Source organism: Aythya marila (genome assembly GCF_965140915.1).
Source record: "Aythya marila genome assembly, chromosome: 3".
Classification (NCBI taxonomy): Eukaryota; Metazoa; Chordata; class Aves; order Anseriformes; family Anatidae; genus Aythya; species Aythya marila.
The window spans coordinates 70465586-70477803 of record NC_139044.1 but is presented as its reverse complement, the minus strand read 5'-3'; the positions used below and the strand labels follow the sequence as shown (position 1 = coordinate 70477803).

Below are 12218 nucleotides of genomic sequence, written 5' to 3'. Positions count from 1 at the left end.
AGACAGGTAGGCTGCCGCACCAGTACTCACAGATTAAAGGTCAGGGGGTAAACCCGAAACTATCCCAGCCTTGCTCCTGCGATCCTGTTCCTCAGCACGCTGCTCTGTTACCAACAGGTGAAGCGCAAAATCAGAAGCACGAGGGGCTGCTGAGCTCTCCCATACCTGTCCTAATTTAAGGACAGCACTTCCTAAATATTCTGCCCACTGATCATTTCATGCCACGAATACACGTGCAACGGGCAGCTCCAGGTTTCCCCGGCTGGGCTGGATTCTGTGCAATTACCGATCCCACAGGTGCAAAGAGGGAGAAAATCTGACTCACTGCCTTATTTTGAAGCAGAGCCAATGAAGCAACCAACATGATACTGACTGTACGTTATCTTGTCGTGTTTTGTCAAGCCCTCTCTTATGACATTTTCTTAATTTGCAACCTCTTTAGTGAAGGATAGGGCATTTCACTGGGATAAAATTCTATATGAAAAGATTAGGAACATCTATTTTTATTTAGCTACATACTAAATAATAAATGGTACAGAGTTTTCTGGATGAAAAGATGAGCAAAATATCCAGAACTGTTTAGCTTCCAGAAGTTAATAGAGGTATAGAAAAGGGAACCGGGGGAAATAAGATGATCTGAGTCATCCTTTCTCATAACACAAGGGCAAGGAGACATCCAACAAAGCACAGGGGTAATAAATCCTAAGTTAGGTAAAAGGGAACTTTTTCAAATTACCTGACTGATTAAATTCATGGCCATAAACTGTTACTGAATCATACTACTTCAACATCGAAGTATGCCTATGCACTATGTTAACCATTTATTTATTTGTAATTAGCAGGGGATCTAAACCTTCCATACCAGGATCTAAACTATAGATTAAGGAGCATCCACCAGCAGCTGGATGTACTTTCTCAAGGTTTACTAAGTGTGCAAGCGTGCACATACACACACAGTACATGGGAACTCGTTCTGCAGTGAGGAGCATCCTAGGAGCCTGTACTTCCCTCCTCTACACTTCCAGGCAGAAGATGTAAACACCACTCCTGGCAGAGGCCTCCACGTGACTCTGACTTGCCTGTCTGCTCCAGTAGACATTATGAGCTTGATTCTCCAAGACTGCCACCGAAATTCCACTCTACTGATCTTTGCAACCTAATTCTTCAGGCACTTTTTTTTTTTTTTTTTGGCAGGAGGATGTGACCCAAATTTATGAAGGAGGGTAATTTGCTCTAACAGTGCATCTTGAGTCTAGGATCTCCGTGTGTTTATTTGTTATCAGCACATATTTAAAATACCAGACTTGGAGACCTGAATTTTGTTGCAACTTGAAAGGCCTTGAATGTTTTGTAGCGTGAGGGAAAACAGTACCAATCAGAAAACCAAGATGTAAAAGGTTTTATGAAGAAAAAATATTTCTAAGACAACAAAAGCTATCCAAAGACTCTTCTTGCACTAGTAAATACCAGAAGGACACAGCTACTTTTTCAACAACTAAAAAAAAAATGCTGGAGTGCTCCTTCATTATTTTTCTTTACATGACATATCGCACATACTGCTGCAGAAAAACAGCTGCTGAAGTGGCCTAGAGGGCATTTTCAGGCACTGTACTTCAGCGATTACAGCAATTTTGTAGGCATTCGATATTAGGATTACATTCTAATTTTAGACAAAGTTAAATTTAAATTGAGTAGGAGGGGTCTTCGTGCTACTTTGGATGTTCTAACATCACTTACCCCAAACCAAAAACTGTGAAAGGTCTGAATTTTGCAGCTATGATCACGTATTAGCTGCAGTACACTTCAAAAGAACGCAACTACAGCTCGCTAGTCTCGGTGGGAAGATGTCCACTGTCACGATGGGATCCAGACTTAGGCCTTAAAAGCATTTACCTGCTGGCCATGATCCCACTGCCATGGAAATTTGTGACACAACTTCCACTACTTGGTAAAGCTGACACAGTCACACGCAGCCACCCTCTGCTCTACTGCACGGTGCCTCCTCTTAGTGGGGTGTGTGCAGCAAGCATCCTGAGGCCAAATCGGGACTCTTAGGTTTTTATTATTATCTAAACTCAACTGCCTCTCAGAAAACCCAAGCATCAAGCTGAAGGAAACTGAAAGAAACAAGGTTAGTAAAGGGCTGACAGTGCAAGAGACAATACGGATGGAAAGTGGAGGGACTGGGTGAAACAGAGAAAACAAAAGAAAAGAGCTTCTATTAGATGCTAAATGAGACCCGGGCTGGGCTCAATTAAAGCTATGTCTATGCAGGTTACATCTTTCCTTATTTCTCTTACCTTGTTTCTCTTGAAATATGCTCTTCGGCAAGCTGCAAAGCACTTCTCGCTGCAGAAGCATTTCACTTCACTTCCCATACTCAGGGAATAGCGCTTGATTCCAACTTTCTGGCACCAGGCACACATTATTTGTACATTTGACACATCATCTTCTACAACAAAAATATAAGAACAATGTTTACATGAGATGCAAACACCTTCCTCAGACATCTGCACACTTACTCTTAGATACAACCGGCGCCGGCTCATCTTATTTCTAACCTCTCAGTGTTTGGGAGTGCAAATGTGCCTGCCTGCGACTTCCAGCTCCTTCCACAGGTGACCTGTGCCAGGCAGGCTTAGCAGCCTGGCAGAGCTTCTAGGAGGGCTGGAAAAGATTATTAGCTTCAAAACGGTGCATTGCTGAAAAGCTCGGGAAGTCTCGAGAGCTTTTCAGCATGTGTACGAGTGCACAAGTCTTTATTGAACAAGCAACCGGGAACAGAGGCTTAGTAAATCCTGCTGCTCTGCTCTTGTTGCTTACAGCCCTCTGGATATTCTGCTCAGCAAGCTGGTGACCAAACGCGCCTGGACAGCACTGCACCAAAGCAGGTCTCTAACAAGAGCCCTCTGTTAAATGAGAAGGCAAATGAAGCGCCCCACTCCAGCGCTGTTTCGCAACAATGACAAGTGTGTAAAACGGGAGCTTGCACTGGAACACAGCAGCCACCAAAACCCAGACTTGAGCAAGAAGGGAGACGCAGCACTGCCGGGCTACTTCCCAGCCTTCATGCTCATCACCCCAATTTTAATTCAGCCCCCCCCGAGCAAGCTCTTCTCAAATGTGCGTTATGAATGGGACGTGTACGCCTCCCGAGATGCACAGCTGGACTTGTTACTGAAGTCCCAGCGACATCCTTGGGCACTCAGCATTCTCAGCCAGCTTTGCAGGCAGGGGCAGGGAATAGTTAAGCCTCCTGGGCAGACGACTGCAGTGAGTTAGCAGGAGTCATTTTGACTCAAAACCCCAAACTCTTCGGTCCCGATGTCCACTCTATTGTACAGCCCGACCTTTTGGTTACAGGCAGCAGCCATTGTCTAACTGCTGGGAAAAAAAAAGTCCCCGAAGACTAATTGTTAAAGCAGTTCCTAGTCCATGAGCTGTGGAGAATTCATGGCTCAGAGAGTCTGTCATGCAGCCATCCCATTTCCCTATAAAGGATTTGTTTTCGAAGCTACACTGTCATCGTTCTGTAAAATTATTGGCAAACTAATTTTTAGCAGAGTGATTTGGCTCCTTTCCCCAGCTGTCATAACTCAGGACTACGTGCCGCGTTTTATTCACCTTAACGGAATAAATATTGCCCGTTTAATAACTTTTTTCCTTCCACAAATTGTGTTATGATTTACAGCCATAAATAAAACTGTACAATGTTAAAAAAAAAAATAATGACCTTTTAGTTTTAATCAGACCGTCTACCCTTAGAGCCGTATTTAAGACTAAGTTGTAGCACAGATTTGTGCTTAACGCATTTCATCATTTACTCTTTAGTGGGATTTGTCAATAATATAAACGCTTTAATACACCGAATATCGAGGGAAATCAAACCAATTTGGCCAGGACTCGGGGGGGGGGGCCCAGCCCAGCAGCTCTTACCATTTTCATCCCGAGCCGTTTGTAGTACCAAGCTTTTACAAAGTTGTCCCAGTTTGGCTGGTTTTGCACCATAACCATGCAATTCTTTACACACCAAGCTTGCCCCTTTGAATGCATCAGGACAAGAGGAGAGCCTGCGAGCCGAAGGGGAAGAGCTGGTTGCCTCCTGGTTCAGGGAACACCAACCTGTTTTTCCTACTGACGGGAAGGATTTTGTCTCGGGAAAATAGATCTAGCAGTGATACCTTTCTAACAGCCTTCATTACCGGTGAGAATAGCTGTCATTAATGAAAAAGGAAAATTACAGAGCTGAAAGAGAGTTCACCGGCAAAGCAGGTGCCGGAGCACCTCTTTTCGAAGCAGGTTGGCTTGGCTTGGGCGGAGTTTTAAGGAGAAGCAGAGCTCTGCCACTGGGATTTCTCAGGAGTTTTCATGCGGGACTGAAGAGGGGAAAACCCTCAGCCACCACTCAGCTCCTGCCCGTGGTCACAGACTAACTCTGCCTCCCATGGACCATCAGCAAGACCACACAACCATCCCGTTCCTGTCACACAGCATCCCAGCAGCGACTGCACGCACGGAAAAGCCACGTCACACGCTTCTCTGCATGCTGTTTTGCAGGATGGTAGGGCTCATCCACCTCCTTCTGCCCAAGGCTTCCTTTCAGACAGACCCCAGCGCAGAGAGGAGAGGGGAGGGATGATGCCTTGCTCAGCATCGCTTAACTTGTGGTCCGTGGATGGACACGCAAGTCAATACACCAGCAGAAAATGGTCCACAAATTACCACCAGCCACTGTCTGCACCTCCAGGAAGAGAGAGCTGGTATCCAGAAGGCATCATCTATATTAATCCTTTGAAAGGAGGAAGGGCAGAAGGGAGGGAGTCTGCCTAAATACGAAGAACTTCAGTTATTTCTCTCTTCCACTCCTTTCTCCCCAAGTCATTAAAAAATTGTCACACGCAATATCGTCCCTTTAACAGTAACAGTAATAATAAAAGTAGATGCCTCTTCCATTTATAAGGCTCAGGAACGCTGCTACAAGAGATTTACCTGCACGCTGAGGGGTCCCGGCACGCCTTCCCTGGAAGAGCACGCTGATATATCACACCTAAGTCACATCTGCCCTCTCAGGTGTGGGTTTGGCCAACTAAATTTTTGATGCAACCGCATCTCCTCGTAATGCAATTCAGAATTCAGCAGGTGAAAAAGGAGAATATCCAATATCTAGTTCCCTATGGATCGTCAGCAAGAGCTGCGTGCAGCCCTGGGAGAAGGGGACTTTGCTCTAAAACCAACTCCTCTCTTTTAGCTTTAAGAGAAGCTACCTAGGGATAGGGGCAGAGCCAGGAACCACGGCTTGAGCAGCAGGGTATGTGGACAACAGCTGGGGACAATAAAGGTCCAGACCCGATAGTGCACTTTCCTTCTTGACAGTATTTACATATATCTGAGCAGAAGCTGTGCAAATACTTTCAAAACAATGTACTAAGCCCAGTGACTGAAAAAGAGGACTGCGATATTAACAGAAAATTAATAGCCCATGTATTTCTACCACTACAAACCACAGCAGTGGGAAGCAATAACTTTCAAAAAAATCCATTAAGATTGTGTGAAATAAGGAAAGCCAAAGGGTGGTGCTTTAATTGCAGTCTTCCTAAACACAAGCTGGAATAATCCGAAAGCAGTAATGCAAAATTTCCATTCAAGATAAGATTCCTCTCACTTTTTCACAGACCTTGGTTTCCTCAGTCCAAATCTTTAAAAATCACTTTCAAGACCGCATCCTGAATCTTTCTCCTGAAGCCTTATGGTTGGACAAGGCCCTGGGCAACCTGGGCTGGTGTCCCAGCCCATGGCAGGGGGTTGGAACTGGGTGGCCTTTAAGGTCCCTTCCCACCAAACCGTTCTGTATGGTTCTGATACTCATTTATTCTTGCGTATCTCCAATATATCCTCTTGAGTAACATGAGTTCACCCTGACTGCATGCCCATGTCCATCACGTGAGCTCTCGCTGGATCCCCTCTGCTGACGAAGCTGAGCACGTTCTCAGCTTTGTCCCACCTGTGAGAGGCAGCACGGGTACTCCTACAGGCAAGACCAAGGGGAGCTGTCACAGCAACACTGAATAATGATGTTGAGTTTTCAGCAGAACATCCCCATGGCTGCTTCCTGCAGCTGCATCAGGCAATAGGAAGGCGTATTCCTTCCACACGTAGCACAAGACCTGAATTTGCAGCCACTCCTCATAGGAAGAGCTATTGTGGGAGCTCCAGTACCGTGTTTTCTCTGCCCCCGGGTTGTGTCACTACAGGTGGAAGGAGTACTCCCTGCACCCCCTGCACAGATACTGTTCAGATACATCTCCTTGTGGCTTTTTGCTCCTGCATTTTTCATAATGAACAATGCAATAAACACGGTGCGTTTGCAGTGTTAAATCATGTTCCCAAAGGGAGCACTTTGTATAACAAGATAAAATTATCACATTATAATAACTAAATATGCATCACTCTAAAGCATGCTCCAATTAATCATCAAAAGTTTGCACCGCCTCTTTAGGTCTTAATTAAGCAGAATGTTTGGTTTGTTGGTTGTTTTTTTTTTTTTTTTCCTTTCAAACCAGTGTGAGGGAGCTGCAGAAAACTGTTCCTCTAAGACCAACGAGCAGCAGTTTAGACTAATCGATCTTATACGGAACCGTAATTCGGAGAGGTGGGGAGAAGGGAAGGAAGGCAGCGAGCACAATAGAGCAAATCCATCACGTATAGCTCTGCCCCTTTATCTAGGCAAACCAGCGTGGCCTAGAGTGCTTAGCAGGATGATCCTAAAATCCCTACAGTTCTGGAGTTAAACCCCGATCAGTTTACTAACTTTGAGGCTGCAACATTCTGCTAATGCTGTTTTGAACTCGCTGATAGGCATTTGCAACTTTGGCTTCATGAATCCAGACAAAACTAAATGCAGTCACAGCTCTAATCCTGAAGATTACGGTGATCCCTGGACAGGTGCTCCAGAATCTTACTTTCCACATTTCCTTGCAAGAAATTCAGCAAGGAGATGCTCGATTGTTCTGGCAAGGAGAAAAAATTACTCCTGGAGGTGCTCACCTGCAGTACTGCGACGGTGATGTTGAGCAGGAGGAGGATGATGAGGACGCAGGGTCAGGGACAGAGATCTCAAAGGGTACATCCTCCAGACCAGGCGAGCCCATGCCTTGGAAAGGAACCTGTGCCTTGGCTGGGGCTGGGGCTGTGACCTGATCCAGAAGATATTCTGGCAGCCCATCCTCCTGCATGTCTCCCCACGGCCCGACTCTTCCTGGCATGCGAGTTTCCTGCCACCACGGCTATCAGCAGCCAGGCCTCACCACTACTGCTTGCTTATTTTGTTTATCTATTTATTTTTAACCCCGTGTTTCCTCTTTCATGCATCCCACCCCCTCACGCTGGCAGTTTGGATCCCAGTTTTTTAGGGGGGGAGGAAGCTGAAGGAATCCACCAGAACAGCCCCTCAGCCCCGTGCTGGGAACTACGCCCAATCCCCCAGCACACATCTTTACATTTTATAGCTCTTTTCATTCATGCTTTCTAATGAAAAAAGACCTAAAGACATGAGATCTTAACTTGACATTTGCAGCATCAACGGCAAGCCTTTCTGGTTCCCACTGGGACCAGTCAGGATTTCATACTGGTTAATCCTGAGTTACCTGGTTGGCACTCTGGCTTTCCACTGAAGACAACCAAGCAGCACGTGTTCAGATTTTGTCACCTCCAAGCACTTCCTGAGGCAGATGTGCCCAAGCAAAGTAGAAGCACCACTTCCATACTTTTTCCTATATCCAAAACTTTATCTGATTAAACTTAAAAAGCGAACAAACAAAATGTGTGCAACGTTTCTGCAGAAACCTTTGTTAAGCACTGCTCCTCGATATAGACGGGGCGTGTGACACACTCAAGGTACAAAAAGTACCTTGGAAAACGTAATTCTGAGAGGAAGATTAAAAAACAGGGCTTACAACAGAAAGCCTCTTGCTGCCACAGCCATGGCAATACCTCATGGGGTCCATAGTGCGTTTCCTTTTAAAGACCAGGCTCCTCAAGTTCAGTGCTCTGCCAAGAAAGTCAAGCGTCCCAGCTCTTTTCAAAAACTCATTTGGGGGAGCTGTGCCTTGCCTATGTTTACCATGCCCGTGTTGAGGCGTATTCTCAAGCGTAGCTCAGCAAGAGCTGAATGCCCACCACAAATAAAAGCTGGCGTTTAGGCAGGTTTTAAGCATGCAAAGAAAAAAGCACCTATTTCAGCTAATGGAGGGGGAACTCCCTGTGCGTTTCTAATATATGCTATTAAAGGGCATATGTGGACTTTGTGATTTTCTCTTTAGCACAAGGGAAACACTCAGCCCTCCACAGAGAGCAAAAGACATCAACAACGGGCTAGAAGAAGCAGGCTGATGGGCAACCATTGGCATTTTAAAACACAAGCACTAATAACCCTACGAGCGGCGTAAATTAGATGATTTTTCAAACCAAAACCAAAGCAAGTATTTGAAGGGCAGTGACTCAGGTTTGTTGTGGCAGCCTTTATCAGAGCACTAAAGCCACAGTTAAAGGAATTGTAAAACTGTTCAGCAACTGCAATAAGATTTGGAAAATACTGAAGCGGGACCCAGAGTGCAGTAAAATGAAAGTCACCTCAATATATAGGCTTAATTAGGCCTGATAATGTGGTCTTTATTTAAGGGAAACTGCCACTGGGTTCTGCCTGGAATCAGCCTTCTTGGTAATGCAGTCGTGGAACCAATTCCATGGTGAATTCAGACAGATAATTGTGGGATCCAGCTTTACTGCCCTGCTAACTGCCATTTAAAAATCTTTTATGCTTTTAGAGCCCTCCAACACGATTTAAATATTGATGCAATTTACAGCATGCTGCTCCAGAGCAGTTCCAGAGGATCAGGGAAGCGGAGACACTGCAGCCTGCAGCAGGTGTCGGGGGAAGGAGGGAGGGAGCATGCTCTCGCCTGCCTTTAAAGAACTTTTTGCATTCTTCTTCTGCATTCTTCTAAAACCGAGAAGCCCAGATCTCAGCCATCCTGCATCCCATGCAGCAACAGATGCCCACGCTCGGCTGAGTGGAAGGGCAGAGTCACCGGCGCCCTCCCAAATTTCCTCTCTGCTGCTAATGGCTGCAGAACAAACGCTGGGACGGTTGGTACTGAACACTGCAATCACACAGCCTGCCCAGCTGTACTCCAGACGAAGCCTGAAGATCCCTCAGGCCTGTAGATGGCCCGTGCACCACACAGGGCCCAGGTGTTTACCTCAGCCTTTTTTGGGTGTCATCGTAGGGTACGGCAAGGAGAGAGCCCCTCTGTCGGAGCCATTTGTATTTGGTCAGGTGGGAGCCTAATGCTTTCCGGGACTGTATATGATCTGGTTTTCAAAACAACAACAAAAAAAATCATAAAATAAGAATGAGAGGGAAAAGGGTTATTTTGTTAACTATTCACAGTTTTAGCCTCTTCTTTTAAAATGCAAGTGTAGATAGGAGACTGGTTGAAGTTTTTTAGCACACTCAGGTAAGACCTAATCTACTGAAATCTTCAGTGACTGCTTCCTAGACGTAGTTCATGACCAGGACTCCTTCCTCCTCCTCCTTGAGCTGGTAGCTCTCTGATATTAGGAATTATACCTGCCTCCTTGGAAAGATATGTCTTTACCCTGTGCTTTTTCTACCTCTGCAATTGCTCCATGTGTGCACCTTACAGAGTATCTGTCTCATTGCTCCCTTTAGGCTCCTGTGAGCATCCCCGGTGCTCTGTTCTTTCTTTTCTCCCTCTCACCTCTACAGAATCTTACCTGCAAGAATTATTCAACTAATAACTCCTTGTGGCTGTTTCTTGGATCTGCATATCCTCTCCAGACCATTGCTCTGCTGTCCAAGTGAGTGCCTCAGCCTGCCTCTCTGACACTTCGTTATGGGTTCTGACCCTTCAGTTCCAGATCAATATAGCAAGAATTAAAGTCTTAATATTTTTTTCCCTGAGCGTTCACTCCATATTCTCTGCTTGGTAACAGCAGACCACAGCATCATGTCCTTCAGGTTCATGATTTAGATATCATTTCCATTTGTGGGCAGACTCTTTTGAGCTAGAATTAAACTTTGTTGACTTTTTCCCTATTCAACATCCAAAAGTTCTGCCTGTCTATCAAGTAAGTACCTTTGTGCTGCTCCCCAGGTTGCCCCCACGCTTGCGAGGGGCTCCGAGAAAACATCCCCCCAGTTACCCTTGCCTGGCTTTGCATCACTCTGAAGTTCTCTGCTTTGATGCAGTGCCCACGAAATGGTGTCAAAGTGCGGCGCCAAGACCACTGCCTCGCACGCTGGCTCTCGTGGCTCCTTTGTACTCCCTTTTCTACTTGTGTTGACCCGTTGCTTCTTGCCTTGCGCTTCACTGCGGGCTCTTTGGGGTGATCATGACTAGGGCTCCTACGCCCGAAGATAAAACACAGCAATTACTACGTGTGCCTATTGCAAATCCCACGGAGGTTGTGGTTCTCCTCCCTCTCCAGCCCTCCCAAACTTTGCTCTCTGAGCCAAAGGTGAGATAAATATGTTCATCTGCTCAGAAGTCGTGGTAATCTAGTGCTCGTTACTGATCACGCGATAAAAGTCAGAGGAGGCAGAGATCGTGCATTTCATATCCTTTAAGAGAGTACAACATTGATTTTCATTATGAACTAATGAAGTAAAAACCTAAAGATGGCAAATACTTCATGAAAAGCCCTGTCTGTGTACTACCTTTACGGGGACATCTGAACGCAGGACCACACGCAGTAGGTGGAGAGGCAAAGAACAGAAGGCAGTGGAGTTGGCCAAGGTTCCCCTGTGCCCACTTAACTACTGTTGCAGTAATTTGTTTTTCTACTTCATCGTTCCATCTCCTCCTGCTTGTTTGATGTCATAAAAATCCAGTCGCTGTGGCAGTTTGCACAATGCATGTTATAGCCTTGTGTTCATGTCCCACAAATTCAGCATTCTGGATTCATTCATGACTCAGATTGGAGGAGAAAATAGCTTGGGACGACACAAGCCCTTGATTAAAGCTTTAGGGCCAAATCAACAACAGCTGAGGATCCAGCCCATATGGCCCGAGATCTTTAGCTGCGTAAGGGCTGCAGGAATGGGCCCAAATAGCTTTGGTAATTAGCAAATACCGTATAAAATAGATGAAAAGTCTTTGGCACGGAGCGCATATTGGGTAACATCTGAAAATTACTCATGGCATATTAGGATACTTCTTTGGAGAAAAAACTCAATGGCATACAAATAATTTGGGAGGGGCCACTCTATCTGTCACACCGCTATCGACGGGCAAACCGTCTGTTGGACCGACCAGGATTTTATGGTTACCTTCAGGAAGTGCAGTGAAGGGCAGAGGCGACCACCAACCCGTGGGACCTGCCCCTACGAGCTGCTCTACCTCTGCAGGAGCATCCTCGAGGCTGGTGGGGACTCTGTAACCAGGCTGCTGCCCTGCGTGCAGCAGGCTCGCATCTTCAGGAGGCACCACGGGTCACCTTGGTCACCCACAAGCACCCAGGTGACACCCAGGGACTTCTGCAGAAGCGGGCCCGAGCCTGCTGCTACCTACACTCACCCGTTAGCGCACCGTGTAGGACAGCAAACAATAACACCGCAATTCATCGCCCTAGCGGAGCTCTACGAGTTACTCGCACGGATTATGGTAAGCAGCACGCGGAGTGGAATAAATCATTTTTCACATAAACTCCGAGGAATGGCATGTTATGAAATCACTCCTGATACAAATCTAATGAAAATGTAAAACGTTTCGCTGTGGTCTCCTGGGTAGAGTCAAGATCGCATTAAACCCTCGGGAGACGATGGTCAGGGATTTCAATGAGAATCAGGAGACAGTTTTCCCAGGATGAGCTTGTTAACCTGATATAAAGACACGATATTGATTTGATGGCTTTGTCTCTTTCACTGTTTCCCTCCTGGAGCCTATTTTTAATTTAATCACCTTTCATTAATTTACTTAAAAGGCTTTATTCATCAAAACAATATCATTTTTTTAAAAAGCAAATGTTGCTCAAGTGCTGCGGGAGTATAATCCAGCTTGTGGGGTGTCCCAAGCAGCAGAAGAGCCTGTTGACATTGAATTTGCAGAAGTTTTTAAGGAATATTCACAAAGAAAGTCACTCCCCCACCCTGTCTTAAAGTTCCCTGTGAGCGGTTATTAAAGCACTCTTACAGATAA

The 12218-nt window shown here is 45.9% G+C and overlaps 1 protein-coding gene across 2 annotated transcripts in view; it reads right to left on the bottom strand.

Moving 5' to 3' along the window:
• SOBP (sine oculis binding protein homolog) overlaps nt 1–12218 on the bottom strand; it is a 95765-nt gene that overhangs the window by 72276 nt on the left and 11271 nt on the right. For both annotated transcript variants that reach the window (XM_082757881.1, XM_082757882.1), the window contains exon 4: nt 2301–2452. In XM_082757881.1, the coding sequence (XP_082614007.1) occupies nt 2301–2452 (152 nt within the window). The remainder of the gene's footprint in view (nt 1–2300; nt 2453–12218) is intronic.